The sequence below is a fragment of the Prinia subflava genome, chromosome 1 (genome assembly GCF_021018805.1).
Source record: "Prinia subflava isolate CZ2003 ecotype Zambia chromosome 1, Cam_Psub_1.2, whole genome shotgun sequence".
In the NCBI taxonomy this organism is placed as follows: Eukaryota; Metazoa; Chordata; class Aves; order Passeriformes; family Cisticolidae; genus Prinia; species Prinia subflava.
The window spans coordinates 97,610,878-97,638,602 of NC_086247.1; the positions used below are offsets into that span (position 1 = coordinate 97,610,878).

At 39.4% G+C, this 27,725-nt stretch overlaps 1 protein-coding gene across 3 annotated transcripts in view; it reads right to left on the reverse strand.

Moving 5' to 3' along the window:
- Positions 1-2,011: 2,011 nt before the first annotated feature.
- Positions 2,012-27,725, reverse strand: part of RAMP3 (receptor activity modifying protein 3) — a 55,695-nt gene continuing 29,981 nt past the window's right edge. Inside the window, exons 3-4 of one of the 3 annotated variants that reach the window (XM_063404774.1) lie at positions 27,087-27,219; positions 2,012-3,663 (exon numbers count right to left, since the gene is read on the reverse strand). In XM_063404774.1, the coding sequence (XP_063260844.1) occupies positions 3,408-3,663; positions 27,087-27,219 (389 nt within the window). In that variant the 3' untranslated portion in view covers positions 2,012-3,407. Of the gene's footprint in view, positions 3,664-7,387; positions 15,189-23,857; positions 26,322-27,086; positions 27,220-27,725 lie in introns of those variants that run through there. The other 2 variants (XM_063404784.1, XM_063404794.1) reach the window with 2 other exon arrangements.

Here is a 27,725-nt window from a genome sequence, read left to right on the forward strand (position 1 = left end):
TGATTAACATCCTCTATAATTTAAATGTCTACTACATTGTAGCTGAGGCTACAGTGGAACTGTCACTAGGATCCATGGTTCTTTAAGAGCATTTCTGACTATTAATCTCACCAAAACCAAGAGTTTCCCTTAGAATGTAATGACAACAAAGTAAGAGACCCTATTCTCATGCAGATATCTACAACTTAAACAGTTAAAAAGAAAAAAATATCCCACCATGAAAGATTTAGACAGAACTCAGTTATATCTGAATATCAAATCTTACGGAGTAATTCCAGCCATGCTGCTGCCATGCCTGCAAGTTCCAAAATAAAACCCCCAACAGACTAGTAGTCTTGTCTATATACACCTACTCCCATGAAACTCTACAAAGGCACATCTTCTACAAACTCATTTGAAGCTGTCTCCATTCCAGCAGTCAGGCCATCACATTAATGATGGTTTCTGCATAAGGCAAAAAAGGCACATCACTCAAAGCTTAGTATGGCACCACACTGATGTATCTCCAGACACTTCCGAGCAGTGTTAACTCTTGCAGACAGCTCTAAGCAGGGTGGTACCTCTATACTGCCTGTGACCACCTGGCTCTGCCTGCACTCCCCAAGTGTTTTGGCACAGTTGGTGTTGACAGATTATGCCTGTTATGCACCATTACTCTTTGTGTCTGTTCAAAATGTTCTGCTGAGAGTTTAGCCAAAGACAAGGTAGTAGCCTCAATGCTCCTCAGATTTCCTCCTGTGAAGATAATTTGCTTTTGTTATCAAATCCACAGAGCTATTTGAGGGTCTCAGCTTCTTATTTCAAAATTCTGTTAGAGTAGCAGAAACAGACTCTTTAACTAAAATTCAATAGCTTTTTCTACGTCCACTTCTGAATATTAAGACACCACTGCATACTCGTAAGTATTTCTGTCAAAGCACATAGAGAGCTCCATTCTTGTATTCAGAAGCAATGACAGTCACTAATTACCCTTACCCTTCCAAACCACCCATAAGTTTAAAAAATACATTTTCTTTTTCTTCTGTGGAACTCAGACTTTGCAAATACAGCTCAGGACCTTTCATTTTCTGAAAGAGCCTCAAGCTTTTGGATGATCAAGGCTTAAGCAAAATAATGTCCAGCACTGCATCATTACATCTTGCTGCCTTGCAAAATTCATAGTTTCTTCAGTTTCCAAAAGAGCCAATGTATTGGAGCAGGTGGACACGTGTTGCCAGGATCCACACATGACAAAAATGGGCACACCTGTTGAGCATTCCTGTAAATCTATCTTGGATGCCCAGTCCATGTAGAAGGGCATTAACACCATATACATTCATTTAGTTGTAGGGATGCCAGAAATTAAAAAGGCTGTTGACTCCTTCCGCATGAATGAAGAAATGCAGGACAGACACAGACAGCATGCAGGATTTCCTCACCATTAAGGAATGCCCCAAGGGATATTTGCTACTAACCTGCTTATGGTGAGGTCATACTCCTGAAAGAAAGTACCAATTTCTTTTGTGTTCTCGATCATGTTTGTCCTTGCCCTGAAGGAGTTGTGCCTCCTTTGGCCTCCTGCTATTTTTCTTGAAAGAGATGACAGTCGTCTCTGCCTTTGTTTTGGTCCTGCTAGTCATCATCTTCTTCTGTTAACTCTTTGCTGAAGCTCTTATACTCCATGGAAATACACACTTCTACAGTTGTTACTGAATGCAAAAAATTCCACAACTCACAGCAATGTCAGCTGTCACTTCTCTTTTGCCTAAATACTGCTGGGCATTTTAGTTTTGGTGGTCCAATGCACTTTAATACAGAAAATAACAGTTAAATAGAAAATTAAACCAAATTGCTTAATACATTATTTCATTTTTCTTTTTTACAAAGAGCAATTTCTGCAAGCATATAGAGAATTAGGAAGAGTCTTTGGTAAAACACACAGGAAACACTTTTGAAATGGAATCATTTCAACATCAGAATAATGAAAAGTTGGTGTCTTCAGCTCTTGTGAAAGGATGTGAAAACAAACCAATACAGATTACAGAAGTTATTTATTTATCTATATACAATATATGTAGATAAATAATCCAGTAAATTGAGCACTTCTAATTTGATTCAAGCGTGGAAATGCTTTTAATATTCACAGACCTAAGTCTCAAACATGAAGCCAGAATCTTAAAGGAGAAAATCTAACTATAAAATATATAAAACACAATATTACTCAGCCATTCAACTGTATTTTATTTGTGTGCATAAGGTATAGAAAAATGAAAAGTCACTTGTAACAGACATTGCACACTTGTCACAGAAGAGCACTGGACTGAAAGGCATGTTGTGAAAGGAAGGTTTGCAACAAGAGAAGTTCTTTTGTTTTGGACATATGATCTTTACTTCAACGATTACATAACTTTAGAGAATAAGATTTCTTCTCTTTCCTCATACTTCTATTCTAAGTTTTGATGTTCATACTTTAGTTCCCACACTCTTCACAGGACAAAGAATTATTTATGTACAATACTCTGAAAGGCACCTCAATCAACATGATGCCTTTATATCTATTTGTAGGATATCACTTGCACAAATTGAAATGAGAGTGGGGAGTATACAGTGAACATAAGTCATCAAGAATAATAATTATAAAAGAGGAAAAAATAAAGAGTCTGGAATATGAATGTTTCTTTATTTCCTCGTAGAATACTTATAATCAGTAAATTTCCTCTCACATTTTCCAGCTCTGTAAAGTAAGACCTGTACATCCTCCCAGAGTTTGTTAGTAAGACATAACATTCTAAGTAGCTATGCTTAAATGAATTTTATAAACTATTTTATAATGTGGCATGATAATTTCCCTGTGCAGATAGTCAATGGACACATAAATTGTTTCTTTGCCAGAACAGTACTTCCCAGTTTTGATAATGATGATTTTGACTAGCTTCTAGGAAAAGCTGCCACCTGGTTACATCCATAATCAATTCCTTTGCCAGTGATCTCTCCAAGTCACAGGATTCATAGAAGAAAACCTTCAGTGTCCTGCACAACACCTCAAGAGATATCACTTCCCCCACAGTCAGTATTACACACATACAGCTCTGCAAAACTTTACCAGCCACCTTTATCCACAGGAAAGTAACTTTACACCTTCTACAGACAAGGAGTCCCTTTGCCTGGGAACTCTCCTGTTTCTGGGAGCTGCCTGTGAATTCCATCCTGATGAGGCTCATTGGAAGCAGAGTTTTCCACCATGGTCAAGGCAGAAGCAGTGACTTGCAGCAGCAGCAGCAGGCAGCTCTTCATTTACAGGAGCATCTCAGTATCTAACTAGTTCCATTTCAGCAGATCTGAAATCTTTATATCGTGTTCCTCTCTTCATCCTCCTTTCTTAGTGTTCAGGGAAGAAAGAAATTAAGAAAAAGAAAGCCCAGAAGAACTTACACGAGGATATCACTTCTCTTGCTGCACCATACTACCAGTGTTATCATGGCACATGTCAACATGACTGGGATCAAGATCAGTGTTATGAGAATTTCATCCGGTGGATCTTCCCAGTGAACTTTTTCTGACGTACAGTTTGAAAAGAATTGTTTATGAATTCCAGTGATAAAGCCTTCTGCAAGGGGGTTTGGCCAAAAGCAACTCGCATTGTTGGCTTCACGTTCTGTGCACTGGGTAAAGTTGTCATAATACCTGGGAGTAGAAGAAAATCAAGACAAGTTGAAATAGGATGTACATGCATATTACTCTTGGAGAACACTACGGAGGGTGCCATACAAAATCTCTAAGAGTGTGTCTATCATGTAGGTACTCTGCTAAAGGACCTCTAATGGAAGCTGTGGCTACACAGTGAGGCAGAAGGAGAACTGACTCACATGTACTAATGCAACTGAGAGACTTTATGTGAAGTTCTGCGATCTCAGATGGACAATAATCAAACCCTGACTACAGCCACTTAAGTACAAATAGAACTCCCTAACTAGAGACATCTACAGATTCATTTAAAAACATGCACACAAATGTGCCAAGAACAGGACATTCTGAACACAGTATAGATATTTCATGCCTCAACTGCCAGCGGACATGTTGCTGTGGTGAAAATTATGATGTGACACTAGGACTGAACCACAACATGCAGTACTGTGTAAAAACTTTGGCTCTGTTGCAGTCTTATGCAGTAAGAAAAAAATGGGAAAATAAACACACAGAAAGTTAGCTTTTGAAAAAATTCCTCGTCTTTCCAACTCCAGCAAATGCCAGCAGGGAATAATTTCTAATTACATGTTTTCTTATGAAAGGCTGGGAATTCTTTGTACTCCTTCATGTGATTTCAATGCTGAATGTGCTAAAATTTACCTGTCCAGGAATAACATATTTATGAGAATTGGCTACCTCTCAGGAAAAAAAAAAAAAAGAAACAATAAGCCTAAATGAGTAATCACATGGGTTTTGTGGTGTTGAGCTGAAGAAACTCAGGAAGTGAATGGATATGGGGGAGGAGATAGGAAATTAGGAAGATGAAGAGTGTCTGGTCAGTACATGAACAGGGCAAGAAATAAAGAAGCTGAATTATTGTGTGTTGCATTTATTTTAGTCCTGTGTGACTCATTAAACTCACTTCAAAGGGGAATTAAAAATAGAGAGAGGAAAAAGCCACATTACACCTCCAGGGACAACATCCTGTTATAGCATCTGAAGACCCTACAGTAACCCTTATGGTCCATATAAATATGGTAACTCCTGATGAGTGACTCGTTCTGACATTAAGTCCTACAGGGGAGTAATGTTTAATCCTTTGCTGTTAAAGGGGAAGAGACATTCAGTATTTGAGGCAAGACTGAAGTCTACTGTCTACTGTCTACTGTCTGTAAGGAGAAATGTCTGCCTGCCCATGCTACAAGCACAAAGGCTGGGAACACAGCCTGCCAAGCATCTATATTCTCACAGCTGCGTCCACCAGAGAAGAGAAAGCCTCACAGAAATGTCCTTCTGAAAGTTCCTTGCAGTTCTCATTCTCAGGGAGTTTGAGCCAATACTACCTTCATTCATAAACAAACACATTGGACAATCTAACACCAAACTCCAGCATGAAGATGCATATATGCACAATGTATGTATATTTTAAGCAAAGTGACTAGGAAGGAAGCTTTTGTGACATCAGCAACCACAGGAAAACAACAGGAAATAAGCTAAAAATAAAATACAAATATCAGCTGTTTGCAATTTTAATAGTGTCATTCTTCTCTGTGACCTGATGACAACCAGCCTTTATGTCCTTGGACTAAATTAGAAGCTGGAGATGTCTAGTTGAATGTGGGAGATGCAGTCCCAGAGGACCTGAAGAGCAACATGTCTGAAGGCAAGGCTACAAGGTTCAGCAGGATACAATGTAGAGACGGAGGAGCATCCAGCTGCTCAGATAGGCAGCTGGCACAGACACACTAGGCAAGACTCCAGAATGCTGGACTCTGCTCCAGCCTGCTCTGGGCCATGCTCTCATGGGCATCCTTGTGCCATCAATGGCTACTGTTACAGCCACCTCAATAAGGAAACCAACAATAAATCCAGGTGATTTCTGTGTAGAAGTACCCTAAGTTCAAGGTTTGATGATATATTTATTTTTTCCTCTCTGTTTAAAATCTTATAGAAAATTCAGTGTTATACCAAGAATTCTGTAGATTTTTTTACATGATAGATAGTGTGAACAAAAATATTTCCACTAATTTTTGATTACAATACAAAATACCTAGAAAATGTTGGTTAAGTGTTGCCAAAAGGCCAGATAAAACTGTAATACACTGTATTGAATCCCTAAGAGCCAAAGTAGAATAAAAATGTTATCATAATAGTTGGAATTCCCTACAATTTTCCTTAAAACCTTCTCTCATTAAATAAAAAAGAAAAAAATAAGCTACCTGCACTATTACTCATAATTCACACAACTGTGAGAAGGTACATAAAGGAAAATCTCAGCTGTGGGAGAATTGCATGTCTGCCCATAAAGCTGAATTCACTTAAATATTTATATAGTTTAGTAATTTAGAATTTATGCACTGCAACAGAAAGTTTGTATTAAAAAAAAAAAGATACTCCACATGGCACTGTGGAACAGCTGCCTCAGAAGGGAGCAACTGCATTGTCATTACCACAGCAAGGATGTTCTTGTAGCTGATCAATTGGTTTGCAAGTTGATGGGCTTTTTTAAGAGAGAGATGGGAGTTAATAGATATTTAATTCCAGTTCAATTCTCCTATGCTTAGTTCTTTTATGCCTCATGTAATTCTCTTTATTCAAATGGTAAAGGCTGGAATAGGGAAACTTTTCACTCTGTGTAACAAAATGGCTACAACAAAGATGTCCTGGCCTCTGACCGGAGATACTTCAAGAGAAGTGCATTAAAGTTACACAACTTGTGAAAGGAAAGAACAAGAAATTGTAGCTTCTATTTATTCCCAGAACAAATAACTGGAGAGCACATTGGAGCTCAAGCTCCTTCACCTTTCAGATTATAAAAGGGTGTGGGAACATTCTTATTCTTTGTGCTGAGACACATTTTCATCTCTTTCAGTCTAATTACATGGACCTAGGTAGTACTCAGGAAAGGGATATTCACTGGAAGCCAGGTCACAAGCTTTGTGACAAATGGGCCAAAAAATTAATATGAGTTTCAACCCAGCTAAGTAGTCCAATAGAGAAAACCCAAAATCTAATCACAGTCTGAGCAGCAAGATTCATGTAACAATGTGCTTTACCCTGATACGCTCAGGACGACTTTAATTTCTACTGAGGAACCAACTCCTTTGTCATACTGCACATTATTGAAAATACTGTCAGAGAATACAAAAAATAATTCAGAGCAATCTCTGAGCTAAAACATGTTTATCAAAAAGACAATTTTCGATATACTAGAACAATATTTCATTTTCAGAGCACACACACTTTTTCTCCTCTACTTTATCTTTCCACTAAATCAGATAATAACAACCGTGTCACTAATGAAAAAATTAGCCATAAAATCAGAGGAATGGTAACAACTCTTTAGAAATTGATCTAAAATGAAGCATAAAGACTGCTAGGGAAGAAGCTTAATGTAGCAAATTTCTGCTTATCTACTATTCAAGTACATGATTATGTTTTAGCATGACTTTAACAGCATAGCATGTTCACCACTGAATGTGTTTTTTTTCCCTTTCCTGTCTTCCCCTCTTACTTGTGGTGGAAAATACACATTTCTTATCCTTATGTAACTTCTTGATGTGCTTCATGGTTTCCCAAGACTATTCCAACATATCATACACACAAACAGAAGGCCCAAAGGGCCTTACTCCTTATCCACTGTCTATGAAAGATTTGAGAGTTGCAACACTCCCTGGAGTTGCTCAAGGGAAAGCCAGCAACATCCTAAGCAGGTGCAAAAAATATTTCGTCAGCGGATTTTGGACAATGTCCAGACAGACTGTCTGCAGACCAGAAGCAGAGGGACCAGCATCCTGTGACTGTCACCTGGGAAAGGTAGCAGTTTCTCAGCTCCTGGATCTGCTGAGTTCATTGATCTTCTTGGGTCCAGTTAAACTCTACCTCAGTTTGAGGAAGAAAAACGTAACATGGCACATCACCCCTGAAATGTTACAAACCCTTGACATAAGAAAGCTGTTTGGGTGGGTCTGATTATATTTAAGCACTGTAAGTAGCCAAGTATTGGCAATTGATTGAGAGACAGGAAGATTGATTCGGTGATCAGAATTCCATTTTACTCAGGTTTCCCAAAAGCTTATATACTATTTCAGACAGGTTAATAATTTCTACTACAATAATCAGGTTAAAAATCACACAGAAAACTCATGCATTTTACAACAATTCTTTGCTTGCAGAAGTTGATTGAATCTTCTCTCTTCCTGTAACCAGGTTTAATCCCATCTTCTGTAGTTTTCACAGTTCTGTTTGTTCCTGCCATGGCATCTTGGTTATCAAACTAGCTATGCTAATCAAGTCTGTTTGACTCTCTGTCTTGTGTATTCCCATATCTCCCCGTCCTGTATCAACCAAGAACACCCCCTTGATGGCTTTATTAATTAATCTCTGCACACACTGAAGCAAGCAAGGTATCATAACTAATACAATTATTATTAAAATCATCACATGCATTCCTATCTGAAGAAAATCTTTTAGCCAAAGTGTCAAACCCCAGCCACTAAACAGGTTATCTAGCCAAGATCCAGATTCTACCTTTAGTTTGAACACACTGTCCTTTAGCTGCTGAATGCTTTTATGAACAGATTCTGAGTGATCTGAAAGATTAATACAACACATTCCATTGAAATCTTCACATCCATGGCTTTGGGCAAGGAGGATGAAGCCAAAGGCGGCATGGTTTTGAAGAGTTGCATGCTTTATACTGTTAATATCCATTAATAAATTTGATAAAGCTGAGCTGGTGGCATTCATCTGTTTTGCCAGCCAGCAGGCTATCTTATTTAATTGACTTAAGGCCTTTTTTGCAGCCAGTCTTGGCAAAAGCAAAGAAGCTAAATTCATCTGGGTCACAGACTACAAAGATAAGTCATCATCGCAGTATTCATCAAATGCATGCAGACTGTGCCTTATTCTGCGGGGATATTTGTGCTGTAAAATCATGGACATATTTGGTGTTACCACAGTCAGTCATCCTAAACTACAGGGACCTCTCTTTATGTGTGAAGGGATAGCAGCCCAGGCCCAATCCCCACAAACCAGAAACATTCCTGATGGCAGCCACAGGGGGGTGTTGCTGGATTTAGAAGGGCTGCCAGAAGTGTAATTGCACCAAGAGGTCTGATTCTTATATGCAGGATGATAGGGAGAAACATCTCAGGCTTTGACTGATTTTTTCCTGTGTAATCAAAATTAACACAAAAAATCCATTTTGACAGAACTCAGGAGTTCTAATTCTTGTGGCTCCAGGGGTGTTATAGAAAGGTAAGGAGTCCATGTATCAATGGGGTTTGAGCTCTGTACAATACTTTTGGTAGTTTCTGGTATTGGCCAGCCATCTAATGGAAAACCGACTAAACAGGTAGAAAATGGATTTTCTGGGGATGCGGTGGCCAGGCATAAGGTATCTTGTTTGGTTGCATTAGCTAGAGTTATTCAAACATTTGTTTTGGGTTGATCAGCAGACCAGGCTGTGCTATAAAAAGCAAGCAATGCTAGTAAGAATAGCATTCGATTTAACTCCATTGTGCCTTTGTTTGTTTGTTTAGAACTATGTGGTGGTAAAAAGAAAAAAACCTTTTTTAGCTTATCCCCTTTTGGTCCTCATTCAAGGACTAGATAAATATCAGGCACTTAGTTGTTCTGACTGCACTTTATTGTGCAAACATGGCTATTTTTGGATTTCTTCAAAACTTCCCTAGGGAGGTGAGGACTATCCTTTCCTGGTGGCCAGTTGTAACTAAAAATTCAATGGTTTTATACCTGTTTTACCTGCTTTTGCCAAAAAGGGCTCTGTGATATCACCAATTCCCACACCCTTTACACTGACACCACTGACACCAAACCCAAAGTTCACAGTTTCCTTTCCAGGTAGGACTAAGCATGTCATCAACTGCAGTCTGAGTGGGGTTCCTCCTCCTCCTCCTCTCCCAGGGGCTTGGTGGCATCCTGGCCTCCATCAGCTATCAGTAGAGGTTCTCAGAATGGCTACATTTTTTGCCAGAATCCAGCGAGGTCTTTCTTCTGAGGAGATACAAGCATAGCCCCTCCCCCAGGTGATCAAAGGGTAAGGGCCAAGGATTTCACCAGATTCTGGGTCATGGATTAGTACTGGTGGTTTCTCCTTGCAGGAAAGCGATGTGGATGATGTAAAATGCCTAGTCATAGGAGGATTTAAGTCGGTCATTGAACAATTCAAGAAATTAAAAACATACAGGGCTTTGCATAATCTTTCAGCAGGAGTTTCCCTGGCTCCCCCTTTTGTTGTATCAGGAGACATTTGCGAGAGCCATGGGCGCGTTCTATAATTGGGTGAGTGAGTTCTATAATTCTGTGGGTGAGTGAGGTATGCTCTTTTTATGGGTGATACTCTATAAAGAGGAGTTTGCAACTCTACTGGAAATGTATGTGGATCCATTATCTGTCTTAATCTGTTGTGGAATTCTTAAGGTGGCAAAGGCAGCAGCGAAATGACGGCAAGCGTCTTTCTCTGTCTCTCGTGTGAGCTGAGGCAAACAGAGCACTTGAAAAGGTATCAATAGAAGCATGCACAAATTTCAAGCGGCCGAATTCAGGAATATGTGTCACATCTGTTTGCCAAATTTAAGGCTCTGTAGACCTCTCGGGTTGACTTCTGTGTTCACAATTAGGAAGGGAGCAACACTGACAGTCAGGGCATATAGAAATTATATTAGAGGCTTGTGCTGGAGTTAATCTAAAAAGTCTTACTAAAGCTTCAGCATTTTGGTGAAAAAAGGAGTGACTCAGTTTAGCTTGTTCTATTTTGTTAGGTAAAACATGCTGCAGTGACAAGGTTAACAAGTCTGTCTGAGCATTACCTTCAGTGAGAAAGCCGGGTAAATTGGAATGTGACCTGATATGCATCACAAAGTGAGGAGTTGTCCTTTGGTCTAACAGAGAGACCAGCAGTTTTAACCAGGAAAAAAGAATGTAATTTTTAACATTTTTTAAAACAGAATTCTTTGCTCTATGTACAATAACTGAAACATATGCGGAGTCAGTAATCAGATTAAAAGGTGTGCTGAATTTCTGAAACACTCTGACCACAGCAGTTAACTCCACTATTAGTGGAGACCCTTCAACAACAGCAATACCAGACTGCCAAGTTCCAGTTTCAGGGTCTCTCCATACAATCACTGATTTATGAGTTTTCCCAGACCCATCTGTGAATATTGTCATAGCTTGCAAAGGAGTCTCACTTTTCTTTGGCTTGGGGATTAAATTAAAAGACGAATTTAACAATTTATGTTTAGGTGGATGGATAGATATCTGCCTTGGGTAATCTGTTAACACAATCTGCAATTTTTCAGACATCAGTAGTAACTAATTCAAATAAAATATTGTGAGAGGTAGATAGATACGATCAAAATCTTTCCCAGCCAAAGAGGTCAGTCTTTGACGAGCCTTGACAATGAACATGGCCATAAGTTCATCTTGCATGGAAATAGTCTTGGGCATATTGTTAGGCAAAAAGACTTATTCGATAATTAGCAGAGGGTTTGGTTTTTCTGAGTCCTACTGAAATATTAAGACATAAGGCTGTTTGTTAGGATTCAGAATGATTAGCCACAGTGGCAGTTTGGGAGCCCACCTATCTGATTGCCTCTGAGAGATAGCATCAGCTACCTTTTGAAGCGCAATTTGTGCTTCTTTGTTTAGGCATCTGAGCGATAAGAGGTTGTGCTCTCCTCCCAAACAATGGAGGGCATTGGCAAAGGAGGGCAAAGGAGGGCAAACAATGGCTCTAAATCTGCATTTGAAATCCCAAGCAAGGGACGGACCAAATTCATTGTTCCCAGCAATTTTTGTGCATCATGTAAAGTTTTGCTTTCAGTTGAAATTTGCAGGGGTTGTGCAGAAATAGAATGCATGCTTATTCACCAGCCCAAATATTTCCAGGGAGATGTCTTTTTAACCTTCTCAGAAGCAATGGTGAGGCCTGCTGAGGTAACAGCTTGGCAGACAGTCTGCACTGCTTCCTTCATTCAACTCACAGCTTCTGCAAAGATAAGAATATCATCCATATAATGATACAACAGAACATCAGGCATTCTTTCCCAGATTGGGCTCAGGGTTTTTGCCACGTACCACTGGCATACCAATGTGAAATTGGGCTATTTCACATTCCTTGGGGAAGTGATAACTAATGATATCGATTTAGTGGTGCCTACATATTAATGCTCGGCACAGAAAAGCTAAATTTGGGTGCGTCATCTGGATGCAGCGGAATGTCAAAAAAACAATCCTTTAAATCAATTACTGTTAGATGCTAATTTCTAGGAATCATAGAAATTGAAGGGAGGCCTGGCTGTAGGGGCCCCATTCTTTCAATTACTTCGTTTATTTTCCTCAAATCATGCAACAGCTTCCACTCCTCAGACTGCTTTTTAATTAAAAACATGGGAGAATTCCAAGGGCTATTAGATAGGACTATGTGTCTCTTTTTCAGCTGTACCTGGACAAGTTCTTATAATATGCGCAGTTTTTCTAATGACATGGGCCATTGGTCTACTCAGACTGGATCAGAGAATTTCCAAGTCAGTTTGGGAGTATCGTACGCCCCAATGACCCTTATATAAAATGTGACTGCATAAAAATTCTCCATTGAGATAGAACATCTCTCTCACAAAATCAGCGGCACAGACAACACATAAGGCCTGACAGTAGCTACTCTCTTCTCAGGCTCTGTGACCTGTACCAGGTGTTGGCTTTGATAGCTTTGACTGTTTCTACTCACCCCTGAGAGGACCTGGGGGACAGGCTTTAATGGCCAATCATTACGCCATTGATTTTGGGAGATAAGACTAATATCTGCGCCCGTGTCAATGAGTCTGGTTAAAATTAAATCTTTGCTTCTCAGAGACACTTTGCATTGGCATATAGGACATTCAGGAGTTACGCGCTGTGTCTAAAACATTTGTGGTACCCCTGTTGAACTAAACTTGCTTCCCCGCTGATTAGTTATTGGGGGTGTGGATAAGGGGGCTGCTGGGAAAAGTACAAGCTGGGCGATTTTGGTCCCTACCAGGATCATGCAGGCAGGCTGTGGGGTCCAAGCCATGATTTTTATTTCCCCAACTGTGTCAGAATCAATAACTCTTGCTAAAACAAACGATCTTGTTACTGAGGTAGAAGATCTACCTAAAAGCAAAGCATGGTGACCTGGTAGCAAAGGTCCGTAAATTCCTGTGGGGAGACAAAACACTGAGGAATTCGTCAACGTTACTGTATCACGGGTTGAAATGTCCAGTCTGGTGCTCCCTGGGGTTGCTGGACGTAGGTCGGAGATGGTCTGGCAGGCAGGGCCTGCGCTGGCTGGAAGCTGAAGGTTGGTTCCGGTTGCGACAGCTGCTGGGTTGGCTGTGGGACTTGTGTCTTCATGCGTCGCTATCCCACGCTGTGAGATGAGTTTCCCTGCAAAGGCTGGCCATTTTTGTGAAATTTAGAGCGACAGGAATTAGCAAAGTAAGGACTTTTCTGGCAGCGAGGGCACATACTCGGTGTTCTCGGGTTTTGTGCCTTTTGACAGTCTTTTTTAATGTGCCCGGGCTCCCCACAGCTGAAACAAACTGGCTGCCTTTTGGGTATTATCTTTAAAGCAGCAAAAGCATCAGCCATGCCTTGTCTTACAGCTTGATAGGTCACTGCTGTAGTGTGCTGCAATGCCCCCAGGCGGTTGCAGGCTTCTATCATTTGAAGCAGTGTGGGCTCAGGTTCTGGGGGCAGGGCTTTCAAGAGGCGTTTACAGTCATCGTTAGCATTTTCTACAGCCAGTTAAAGGAGCACAACTTCCCTGGCTTGGTCATTATCAATCTTTTTCTCTAGTGCTTGTTTCAATTTGTTCACAAACTGCATATAGGGTTCTTGGGGAGCCTGTTTAATATTTATGAAGGACTGTTGCGGGGGTTTTTGCATCAGGGACTTTAAGAAATGCAAAATGAGCTGCCTCTGTGATCCCTTCCAGGGCTTCTCTCGGCAAGGCAGCCTGGCCATTAAGATTGGTATGCACTCAACCCCCGCTAAGTTATCAATAGTTAAGGCAACCAGGGCTTGGTTTACATGCCCTGAATACGTTACAATTAATTTCTCCAGTCTCCTTTTCTATTGTGTTATGAATATCGCATATTGCATTGGGGTGAGCAAAAGGTTTGCTAAGGATTTAACATGATGAGGGGTCATGAGGTGAGTAGTGAAAGTTGCTCTCAACAAATTACTGAAGAGGACCCCAGACCATATTTTGCCGCGGTACGGCGCAGTTCCTTAACTTCTGAGTGGCCCAAGGGCTCCCCTTGTGAATTTCGCCCCCCTCGGACCGAATCGTACAGGGACTACAAGTATTTCTGCTGTAGTATTAAAGTATCTATCTTTAAGGGCTTTCTTTTTTATCCTTAACCAGTTGTTATGCACATTTGAAGGAAATAAGTCCAGATCTTTTTCAGGGCTGGGGTCATAAGACTCTCCATCACTGCTAGAGTCAGAGTCCTCATAAGCAATTAGTGTTCGGCGGCTCTGGGGTTGCTGGTGGGATACCAGTAGGGTTGCAGGTGGTAGCTGGACTCTATCCCTGGTGTTTGTCGGGGAAGGGGTGCGGACGGGGGACGGGACCTGGGCAGGTTTCAGTCCAGCACAGCCGCTGGGGCTGTCTCCATGGTAGCCTCGCACGCTGCCTCACTCCCCTCCTCTTCTTTAATCATGTCTGTGACTGCCCTCCAGGCAGGAAGCAAGTGTAGTTCTGGCTCGTGGCCAGGTAGCGTAGCCAGGTTGTAGAGCTTTACACCGACCTTGTCCCAGTGGCGAAGAGTAAAAATAGAGAAAGGGGTATCGGGGACTATGCGTGACACCCATCGTAGGACCAACTTAAGGTCCTGCTTAAGGATGGGGAATCCATGCTTGCTCAGCAAGCATAGCATGGTTTTATTAATGTCTCTCTCGTTGGACACATCCTGTCCCATACCTTGAGTTCTCCTGGCTCACCTGTCACGTCGCAGCATACAGGCGATTGCAGGCCCAAACGCAGTTCTTTCACCGTCACAATCTGTTCCAGGGGTGTCACCAATTGCTGTCAGGTAGCCGGTTCTTCTCTGGTCACATGGAGCACCAATTATTGGCGATTTGGTGATCAGAATTCCATTTTACTCAGGTTTCCCAAAAGCTTATATACTATTTCAGACAGGTTAATAATTTCTACTACAATAATCAAGTTAAAAATCACACAGACAGCTCATGCATTTTACAACAACTCTTTGCTTCCAGAAGTTGACTGAATCTTCTCTCTTCCTGTAAGCAGGTTTAATCCCATCTTCTATAATTTTCACAGTTCTGTTTGTTCCTGCCATGGCATCTTCATTATCAAACCAGCTATGCTAATCAAGTCTGTTTGACTCTCTGTCTTGTGTATTCCCACAGCCAAGTAGTAGGGTATTTTCTTAGCCTTTATCAAACTCCTCTTTGGCTGATGAAAACAATGACGTATTTTCACAGTGATGGTTAAAAACCAATCTGTTTCCCTGCATAGAAATCGTCAACAGCAGAAAGAACTTCACATTTTTGTACCTATTTTTTATAAGTAGTAATAATAATAGTAATACCTTACCCCTGCATACTACAAATCGGTCTAGATATGTATTAGATTTATATCATCTCCAGTAACAGGAAGCAAAAATCCATGACAGATTACAGTGCAACATGGTAAATTAGACATAATACAGAACCATCTTAAGATCAGTGTGCTTCTTAAGCTACCTTCCTACAGGTAAAAATCAGACTCAGTGCCTCACTGATAACGCCAGTCCCACAGGCAAACATAGAAACAATTCCAGATGTCAGAATGCTCATTTTACCATTTCTATGTTTATTTTATAACAATATCTTAATATGAAATGGTACATTTTAACAGTCAGTGAAATGGAAGAAAGATATGTGTATATCTGAAAGGCAAAACACCAATTTCTTGAAAGCTGCAAAGAATTGTGCTCATAATTGTTCATCAATGCACTATGCCTTGACAACCTTTGATTTCCACTCCTTCTATTCTCAGCACTTATCTTAGAGAAAATTTTTAATTTTACAAAGATGCCATATCTCTCTTATTTTTTATAAGAACTACAGGGACCTCATACATCGCCTTCAAGTTTGTCAATGCAGCCAGCAACAAGTGTCTGCCTTTTGCAGGTTACACAACAGGCTGGAGAAGGTGACCTATCTGCTTAAGAGTGCAGAAGACTGAATTTCTTGTCTTGGAACTACTTTCCAACACTGAATTATATACTATTCTGTAAAGATAAATAGAAATGACAGAGCCTCAGCAAATAACCATGTAAAATACTTTTTAAAAGAAGGTATTATTACATAATAAACTTCTGTAATTGAAACAAGACACTGAATACAAAACATACTACTAGTATTAATTAATACTACTAGTATTAATTAATACCTTTTGTGTTGTCAACAGTTAACCACAGGAATAATACCACATGTAGTCCAGAGCAAGCAAATCTGTTTTTTTTCTCTGCTGAGTTAATCTCCATTATTATATGTTCATAGTTGATCCATTTAGAAAACAAGAATGTAGAAACTGTTTTGCAATCCAGAAGTACCAAAAGTTTGCATTAACTTTTCCTTTTAATAATACATTTATATTTTCATTTCCACTGCCTCTAAAAATATACTGTCCATGATATATGCATTGCATACTTCATACCAGTCCAGTGTTTCACCATATTATTTTACCACCATGCAACTTTACACAGAAATCTTATGCAATGTTTTTTTTAAAATACAGCCTTTTATAATAAGGTCCATGAAGACTGTTTTAAGTTATTGATCTTACCACAATAAAATTCAAAAAGGTCATGAAAGGTGATGAAAGGTATATCAGCTGACAGTCCTGAGATTTAACAGCAGACTGCTTCCTAACATCACCTCTAAATTGCTTACATTTTTATACTCTTATATCTTCAACTATTTGTTAGTTGACTTGGAAATACAAGCACTGACATACTGATGCCACCTTTTAAGTGTAAACTATCACTATTAGTCCAAGGCATCAACTGAAGTACACATCAATTTGACTCACAGCACCCTTGCTAAAATATTGTTACTGGGGTCTTCAGGTGACATCAATTTCACCAATGTTGAAAATTCTTCCAGAACTTTAAGAAAATATTGGTGTTTATATCAGTGACCTCTTGGCAAATGCCAGATTTCACTCCCTTTTTGGGGGAATAAAAAAGAAAAAAAAAGAAAAAAAAAAGAAAAAAAAACAAAGAAAAGAAAAAAAAAATCAGGACAAATAAACATCACAGGTGATAGAACTTGCTGAAAAAAAGCACTAGAAAAACTGAAACCTAACATTAAAAACTGAAAAGTTTTCAGCTGTTGAAAATGAAAAGGTAATTCTCTTCCTACTTAGGAGCAGGCTCAGATGATCGTTCTCTTTTTTCTTACTAACAGAACTTTCACAAAGATTTGCAATATTGTTGGTAAATTGAAGAACAGAAAGATTTGAGCTCTTAAAAACTTTGAAAAGATGGATAATAGGGTAAAAAGCACATTACTGTGGCATAATATGGTCGTGATATGTTTCTTTAATGGACGACCCAATGTCTCCCGTGGCTTAACAAAGAAAGAAACAGTTATCCGTGACAAATAAATTCCAGTTGTTTTCTCTTCTTCCTATTCCACTGCACTGGTGTCCCCAAATGGTGGCTCTTGTAGACTGTGATTACAACATGTATTGTGGTATAAATAACAAATACATAGTTGTAGTTCACCAGATCTGACTTCTTGGTAGTTAGTGTATATAATTCAGCAGCCTCCCAAAATATTGGCAAATTTCTCCTAATCCTCTGCAATAAACCCATTTACCAGTTTCAAGTGAGCTCTTCAAAGCAGGTTTTGTTTGCAAAAAACAAGATTTTTCACTGTTTAAAATGAAAACCCAAGAAATCTCGTCAGACAAAAAACTGATAAGGCTTTGCCAGATTGTAGCATAACATATGTGTAAGATGCTGCAAAACAAACTGATGGCTTTGCATTTATAAGCAAAGTGATCTGCAGGTCATCACAGAATTTAGAAATGCCAGTGCTGTTAATTTAGCATTACAATTCAGAAGTCAGAGTAATGCACTAAAAATTCAACATTCATGAATGTTTTTCACCACCCTTCTGCATCATGTAAGATGGCCACAGCAACCACAGTTTTAGAAATGCACTGCTGCACTAAAGACAGAAAAAAGTATTAGAAATTAGTATCCAAAGGATTTCCAATACCTCACTTGAAATTATCAAATACAGACTTTATTTTCACAGCCATATATTATATAAAATGCCTATGCCTCTTCTTTATAGTAAAGGTGATAATTATAACTGCACTATAGAACCATTTTTCAGCCTCTGCATCCATCAGAAGGATAGCAGTTATAAGGGAAGTATTCCTGCCTCATGTCCAACCCTGGTGTATGAATTTAAACCAACCACTTTACATATATTTATCAGGGCATGTTCTTATCTACACAATATAAAATAAAGCAAATACATTTCATATGAAAGTATGACCTGAAATACAGTTCCTATGGAAGACATTCTACTATAGCCCCATTACGGGACCAACTGTACCTTTGCATTAACTTCGTAGCAACTAGAATGGCTGATCCCAAAACAGCACACAACTGTACACATTCCCAGCACAGCCCTGTACCTGGCTATTCCATGAGATTTTATAAATTTTAGGTCACAATGTTTTAAATAACAGATGTGTCCTGGGGTGACAGGACATTTTCATGCTTTGTATCCCAAATCGTGTGTTTCTGTTCCCATGTTCTCAGTTTGTTTTGTTTATAGCTGAGCCCCTCCCCCGGCTGCTTGCTTTTGGCTTGCTTGCTGCTAGCTTTAGGCTGCTTGGCTGGCTTTGCTCTCTTGCTTTCTGCTTTTTTGCTTGCTTTTTGCCATTTTTCTGCTTTTGTTTTTCCCCTTCTTTCCTTCCTCCCCTTCCCTGAAGACATCGGACCTGCTTTGGGCCCTGATTCGGGAACATCAAGGGAAAACCCCCCGGAGTCTGCACCTGAGAGAAGCTTTGGCACCCTCCCCAGCAGAGACTGCTCACCTTCTCTTGGACTGGTGAAAACACTTGTTGTCATCTCGGACTGTTTTTCTTGTGTTGGGGAGTGTTTTTTAGTTGTTTCTTAATAAACAAGTTTTTTCCACTTTTCCTCTGAGGAAATTCCTCCCAAACCCGGTGGTGGGGGAGGGAGTTGTGGGGATTTGCCCCTAATTTGTCCTAAACCAGGACAAGATGGCAAGCATTATTATTTCTGCAATGAAAAACTGCTATTGTCAGCTACCAGCATGATGGCAACACAAGCGCTCAAATACGACATTCTTTTCCACTGTTTTACTTCCTCACACCTAACTGGTTTATAGATGTTCTGCTTTGCTTTTGAAAAGAAAGGCATGGGTCATGGAAGGAAAATAGTATGTTCTTGGGGTAATAAAGATTACCAGCCTGGTTTTGCCATTGCTGCCATGACCTCTAGGAGTTTTTAGATGGCTTTTTTAGTACAAAACTACTGCTAGTATTGATATGTAAAGAGGTGAAAGAAATACACAGGTAAAAAACTATTAAATATCAGTATCATCTTCTCAGCTTTCACTGAGAGCTTAAAAAAAAGCAGCAACTGTATCTGTATGAGAAACTCAAAAACAATCCCACCAAAAAAGACCAAATGCTGGTGTCTACCACACCAGTCCTTTTTTTATACCCCACCAAACACTAAACCATAAATCAGCTGACATGAGGCAACAAAAAGTGCAGGTTTACTCAACCTCCCTTCACAGAGACACTAAATTGACAAAGAATATTTTCTTCTATAAAATCTCGACTAATAAAACTGGGAGGACTTACAGCTGGCTAAATGTGGAATTTTGATCACACTTCTCAGATCTTCACAGGAAAAACAGGTATTACTCCTCCGACACATACAGAACTTTAGGCAACAACACTGCAGAAAATTACCCAGAGACCAGGTGATATGGTGGCCTTTTGTTGTGCAAGCACATTTGAGATTTGCAGCATTTTTATCATGACTTTGCCCAGTGTAAACCATGACCAATGTACTAGTTTGTCTACAGGGATATGGATCCCAACACAGACACCTCCCACCTACATGACACAAATGAGGAAGGGTGGGACACCCTTTGATCAGTACTGTTCTGGATCTAAGACTTCATGTGCTGGTCACTCAAACATCCAGTTTCCAGCAGCCACAGGTTGTCTTTCAGATGAGAACATGTCTTGGGTTATGTAACCAAACAAAAAATGTATATTCTATTTCATCTGTAAAAGGCATTTGGGAGATGATTTCTTTTTTTCTTAATATCTTGTAATTCCAGGGGGAGGAGGGTGGATGCCTTCTGGTAATAGACCAGCTGTTAAAACCAGGTGGGGCAGTGTTCCTTATCTCTTTCGTTGACTTTGTCCACCCTGTGGGGGATGTCTTCTGTTAAAGGGCTCACCAGTGACATGACACATTACACCATCACATTGTGAGATGCACCACCCAGTGGGGAGGAGCCAACCATTCCCTACCCAGATAAAAATGGGGACACAGGGACCCCAGACATCCTCTTTTCCACTGGATTCTCAGAGGAAGGCTGGACTCATCTCTCTGCCACTACAGGATCATCTCTACTCCAACAGAACCACATCTGTCACTCCAGGAGGACTTATCTGGACTGCTTCCAACACCCTGGCCAACAGCGTGTCAGGTTGTATCTCTGACTCTGTCAGGGTTTTCTAGGACTTTTATTTGTTTGCTTGTTTGTTTGGTTTTTTTGTACAACTGCATTTGTATTTTTAATATTCCTAGTAAAGAACTGTTATTCCTATTCCCACATTTTTGCCTGAAAGCTCCTAATTGCAAAATTGTAGTAATTTGGAGGGAGGGGGGTTTTACATTCTCCATTCCAAGGGAAACTTCTGTTTTCCCTGACAGATATCTGTCTTTCCAAACCAAGACAGAAAATCACAGGCAAAAATCCAGAATCAAGACTTTTCTGGTAATATTTCAAAGAATGAACCAAACGTGTCGACTTTCTAATTGTGAAACCATTACCATGGGAACATATTAGCTCATACCAATCAGTGGCTCACCTCAGCTGCAAAACAAACCCAGTGGTTTGTCTGGGATTTTCGCTAGGCATTTGTACTGAGATTCGATGCTAGGGAATATGCCGACCCTAACTGGAAGGAAACGGAAGAGGTCGTTACCCAGGAAATGAGAAGGCTGAGATACTCAACACCTTTTTTGCCTTGGTCTTCACTAGCAAATGCTCCAGTCAGACCCCTCAACTTGCAGAAGGCAAAGCAGGAATTTGGAGAATGAAAAACTACCCACAGTAGAAGATCAAGTAAAAATATGTAAGGAACCTGAAGGTCCACAGGACCTGATGAGAGGCATTTGCAGGTTCTAAAAGAACTGGCAGAGGAAGTGGTTAACTCACTATCCACAGCAGGTCAGTGAGGTTCCCACTGAAAAAGTGGAAACAACCCCCATTTTTAAAAAGGAAAATTAAAAGGAGCATCTCACATTCTGAAGACAGGCTGAGATATTTAGGATTGTTAAGCCCAAGAGGCTTTGTGAAGACCTTACAGTACCTTTGAGTACCTAAAGGGGACTAAAGAGAGCTGAGAGGGAAAGTAGTGACAGAACAAGGGGGAATGGCTTTAAATTGTAAGAGAGTAGGTTTGTATCAGATATTAGAAAAAAATTCTTTACTGTCTAAAACAAGTTGCCCAGAAAAGCTGTGGATGTTCCATCTCTGGAAGTATTCAGGGACAGGCTGGATGAGGCTTTGAGGAATCTGGTCTAGCGGAGGATGTCCTTCTCCACAGCTTGGAACCAAACGATCTTTAAGGTCCCTTTCAACCCATACCACTCAGCCATTCTATGGTTGTTATAGTACTTTCCTCTTCTGTAGAAGTTTTTTCATTAGCAGCTGGATGCAATCATTTATTGGTGTCTAGGCTTCCTGAAGCAGTCAGTGGGGAAGATGAAAAAACTTAGATAACCAACCAAGAAAATTACTCAGTTTGGAGGGTTCTTACATGCACACTCAACCAGCAGAGGTTCTTAGCTCCAAGCTTTAAGGAAGTGTGGGCACATAATTTCATTTTGGGCTGCACATGTTTCTTCCAGAATTTGCCTTCCCATTGATCTTAATGTGATCTGGCTTTCTTTTATGTATTATTTTACTAAGTTTCTTTGGAAACTAGGCACTTTTATAGTTAGCTTTCTTGGGCCAAATTGTAATGGGCAAAACTTCCACTGACTTTAAAATTGAACAACAGGATTACTTTTCCAAATTACATCAAATTTAGTCATATAGATTTTTTCCTTATTTCTTTTTTCACATCCTCAGCGTCTGTACAGAATATGGGTGGACTCCCTCATCCTCTTCAATGGGACTAAAACTGTCTATAGAATTAACATTTTATGTCAAGTGTTATGGGAAAACCACACTAAGACTGTACAGAAAAAAGAATAGTTATTTACAGTATTTACAGCACAGACCTTGGACAATTCACACAGCAAAGCAGGGAATTTCATCAGGTAGACATATATCTGCAATGAATCTGCTTCAGACTTACAGTTAAAGAAAAAGTTTTCCCTCTCCTATTCTGCTATGAACTGAAATTTAAAACATCAGAAAAATCAGACTTTTAACATCTTCCAAGTGATGTAACACAATGTCACATAGTGACTGGCTCACAGCAACTTAGGGACTCATAGAGCTGTAAAAATAGGTAAAAAGAAATGTAAGGATCAGAGGAAGAAGTTTGTTACAATCAGTTCTTTTTCTCAAACAGAAAATCCAGATCTGACATGTGTTACATGCACTACTTCGCTAGAAATCTCTTCCAAAACACAAATTGCTATTTCACCCTTGAACTTAAACCCACAGCTATTCCTTGGCTGGTAAACACAGAATGACTGACTGGGAGCTCCCAAAGTAGCAGGTATGCAATCCTAGACACTTGTGAAATGAATGCTGTAACAGTAGCAATGGCTTGAAATAAGAAAATGCCTCACAGATGACAATGTGTTTGTTTATAGGTGTAATGGATCAATACTAATCTTTTAAATGAAGATTCGATGTCTTTCCATAACATACTCACTCACTCTTACAGGGTTTAGAATAGGACTACTGGGCAGATTGCATGGCCTGTATTATGCAACAGTGCAGACCTGGTCACAGCCATTTCTCTGGCCTGAAAATTACTGAAATGCTGGCAACTACACTCAGAAATATCTGGAAAATGGTGATGCAGAAGAGAGAAGACTGATGCTTGGGAATGGGCCAAAAGCTTAACAAGCCACTGAAAATCATCTTTAGTACATTTTGGTCTCACATTTCCATAGGGGTTAGGCCTAGGAGACACATGCAGATTTGTTTAGAGACTGTTGTTGCAGATGAGTTGTTGAAAAACTGTTTCATGAACTAAGAATAGAAAGTAATCTAAGCTACAATAAGGAACATTTTTTCAGGTTCCTGTAAGACAGCTCTGGGCACTCTCGCCTTCATCTGGCCACTTGCTTCAGGAATCAGTCATACCGGGCCCTCTCAATTCTAATCCCACACCATGATTTATCACAGCACACTAAAAAAAAAAAATCTGATTGTTAATAATGAATTTTGGCTTGTGGACAGTAGTTGATTTTACATATTCAGCTGTAGTTGCTAAATATTAAGAAGATAATACAGAAATACAATACACAGTTTATGTAATGCAGCACTATTAACAAACATGTTACTGTAAGTAGACATAACAAATACTACACGTGAAAAATAAAATCCTTCCTGCAATTTCCAGTCTTCTGGCAAATGAAAAGTATATTTGCTTTTGTTAATTCTCATATAGCTTTCACCCACACTCTAGTATCTGCTCATTTGCTTGCCATGTACCATAACTTTGAGTCTTTTAAACAACTTCATTGTATTTTCATCTTCAGAGCTCTCTTTTAATAATATAAAGGCCTCAGTAAAACTGTGCCTAGGCAAACTCTTCTGTCAATGAACACCTCTGGCTATGTATTGAAGTTTTTACCTTTCTTGTAAGCTGTTTGTGGCTGGCCTTCATACTCTGATGTCCAAGCTAGAACCACTGAAACCCACCAAGTCTAAATGACTCAAAATATTTTAAAATCCCACTTTGATCCCTCATCATATTTAAGCTTTGAAATAAGCTTTTTAACCTTTGGACAATTTGAGCCAGAATACTTGTATCCTAACTAGCTGCAAATCCTCACAGAAATATGCAAAAATTAATAGGGAAACTTTCATCTAACAGTGCTTCTGTAAAACTTTACCTGAGAATTTACTGTTTATATGTGATCATCTAACATTTCCAGCAAGATCAGTATGAGCTGTGGAGGCTAAAACTCTCATACTGGTTTGCAGTACCAGCTGCCGCACACAGAAGCCTCGTCTGTTCAAAATCAGTGAAAAGGCTGCTTTTGAAAGAACACAAGTTTGTTAAGAATGTCAGAGATGTCAGAAAATCTTACAGTTTAATGAGGTTAAAGCAAATTGGAGTCACTGCAAATTCTCTCACAAATGTTTGGCCAAAGAGTGAAGCACTAGAGATAATTGCTATTTACAATCCAGTAACCAAAGGACAGCCATTTACACTGAATAGCTAAAACACCTCCATGAAACACGAAATTTAGAAAATGAGCAGATTTCCATTAACTGTTACATTTCAATATAAGTTACAAAGATTAAATTCTAAGTGATAAGTGCCATGTAGAAATTACTGCTTGAAGAAATAGTTTCTTTTATACAAAACTCACAGTTTTAACCCACTATCTCATCCGGCTGATTAATTGTTACTGCTGGAGGCCAGATATAAAACTAGCACAAACTAATACTACCAGGTGTAAACATCTCAATTTTAAGTGCTCATGCTAGATCCACCAGTGTTTCATTAATTTGTCAGATCACTCCAAAGTAATAAGTGTTTCTGTCCCATCTCTCAGGGCTCCTCCAATGAGCTGGAATAAATTAGCCTGTAGGTGTCCCTGCCCATGGCAGGGGGGATGGAACTACAGGATCTTTCAAGCACTTCCAACCCAGGCCATTCTGTGATTCTATTTGCTTCTTACAGAATGCATGACATAAATAAGAAAATAGTAAAAATCTTAAAGGTAGATGCACATTTGCTGCTTCTTCAGTGCAATGAACCCTTATCATAAGTTTGTAATCAGACTTCTAATGCTTGATTAATCCTTGAATCAGGTGATAAATTTCAAAACAAATTCCTCCTGCTACTCTCTTCTAAAGTAGAACTTGAAAAATAAAAAGGCTTTGAAGAAAATGTGTATTATGTAAAAATGTAAAATACTTTTCTCCTGTAAGAGCCTTGAATTCTTCTGGTACTGCTTTCAAGGAAAAATGAGCAAAGCCTCAGACTGATCAATTTCTTCAGAAAAATTTTACAGGGAATGAAAATGACACCAAACAGTGTGCACAACTGGAAAGGATAAAATCAAGGGGGATTCTTAACTTTACCTCAGAGACTTCAGTCACCTCCAAACCCTGAAAAATTTGTGCACCAAAATATGTAAATTACTGAAGACATTTTAGCGGAAGGCTGGCAAAAAGCTGCCTGATTTTTCACCTGCATTAATAAAGGCCCAGTCTAGTATTTTGGCTCTGATAGGTACTTTTCACTGCTGCAAGTAATCCCATTAGTTGAGGTCACTTATCAGTTCAAACAAGATACCAGCAAAGAAATCTTGTGATTCTAAAAGAATTGTAATGAAGACAAAATGGAGAAAAATTAGTGTTTTCCTCAAAATAAATAAAACATCTTGTACCTAGATGAGTTATAACATTAAATTTATTGTTCCGTAATGGACAGATATGTATTAAATAAATTTAGCAGTCCCAGCCCTGCAAGTATTTTCTTTTTCTTTGTATACACACATTTCTCTGTCAGATTTGACTGTGATTTCTGCTAGCTGGTTTAGAAGAGCTAGCTTTCTCTTGCTCTTCCTCACAGCTGGAGAGAGCTGCATGAGTGTATCTTTCCCTCCATAAGATTTAAGAATCTACCTTTTAACAGATTGCAAGATTTTAAAGTCATCAAGGTGGGCAAATAAATGTGCTAAGAAGAAATAGCATCTAAACTGATAATATGCTGTCAGATTATGAAACATTATCAACAGGTGGGGTATTTCAACACCAACAGGTGTTGGCACTAAGGGAGTCATAAGGAACTGCTACAACACAGCACTGCAGTCCAACACTTCATTATCTGTCAAGTCCGTTGGTGATCAGCTAGTTAAAGTCTTGCATCACATGACATGACACTAAACAGAACACGAGAGCAATGATCCTACGAGAACATATCTGGGGCTCAATGACACTTTAGCAGGTGTGGGGACAGCTGGCTTGGGGCTACTCTGCCTCCACAGCAGCCTCCAGAAACAGCATCAGCACAGTTTCAAATGCAGGAAGATGTTCTGCTTCAGGATAGCTCGTACCATACCAGCTCTAGTTCACTTGAGTCTTGTTTTCTGAAGTGCTGAACACCTGCAGTTTCCTCTGATTTCAGTTCGTGTAGAGGGTACTCAACGCTTCTGAAAACCAGGCATTATGCATGAGCAGACATGGTCTTAAGAAGTAGATGCTCCACAAAGCAAAAAATGCCACCAATTTCACAAACCCTGTGAGTTTTCTCCAGATCAGAATTTGAAGTGTGCAGCTTTATAGAGGGATGTTTAAATATCCCCAGTAACTATGGAACAGGAGAAGTGATTAGAGAATAATAATGCCACGCTCACTACTGTCAGTCTAGCAGTATTTTAGACATCCAAACAGAATGGGGGGTGCTCACTCTCTCCATGCTAGCTGGCAGGCAAAGAAACATATGACAGCAGGTAATATAGGATAAATCACTTTAAATTTAGATAGGGAATTTCACGTGAGGTGAATTTTTGAAAAAGTGTCATCTTACTGAAAAAAAGGAAATCAGAGGAGGAAACTGCATTGCTGTCAGGAGAGAGAACAGCATTATTCTAAAAGCATTATTGCTTTAGTGGTTTCACAGAAAAGAAATTACTTAGGGAACATTTGCTTAAAAAGCACAGAAATATAGATTAAATGCAATACCAGCTGGTATTAAATAGCCCATTGGTTAGTTTTCATGAAAGTGGATTATTTTGCATACTATTTGAGTTAAGAGCCAGGTGTCTCTGTGTGCACATGGCCTTACTGCAGGGCTTAAGAGCTACAGCTTAGCCCTCTGCAAGTGGCAACAAGATACAGAAGGTTTTCTATTTTCTGGAATGGAAACATTTTATATGCACTAGGGGAGAACTATTAAAACCGAGACTAACTCTTACATGATAAATTCTGTCAGGTTGCACCACTTTTTTGAGTCCACTTTCTTCATCATCTCTTCAAAGGATTTTCCACAGGTAGGCAACTTTTCTAACATGAGAGATTCATTGCAGAGCTCAGTCTGTTGATGTGCACCTAGGAAACATAGAAGCACCTTTAATCACGAACACTGAAATAGAAGCACAAACACATCACTCAAATTTGTTCACACAGTCCAACTTACAACTTACATTCTCATGAGCTTAGCATTTAATTTTCTAAGCAATTTTAGAAAATAGACAAAATATGTATTTACATAAATATGTTAAAAACATAACTTACCATAAAAATCTAAAGGTTACCATATATAATACTGCCTTTTAAACCTAGCATAGAGGAACCTATCTAATCACTTTTCTAATCTTACTTAGCTACTACTCATACTAACTCATTACCACCCATTTGCATTTGCATTTTTAGTGAAAAGCTATCTGGATCTCCTAAACCCAAAATTTCAGTGTAGAAAGCACTTTTCAAGCTTACACAGATGCATCACCTTCAACGAACTATATTACTGTCAAATTACTTTAGCATTGGAAATATTTGTATGTCTTACCAGCTAAATGGTGTGAATTTCCACAAACACACCTTTTTCCTTTAAT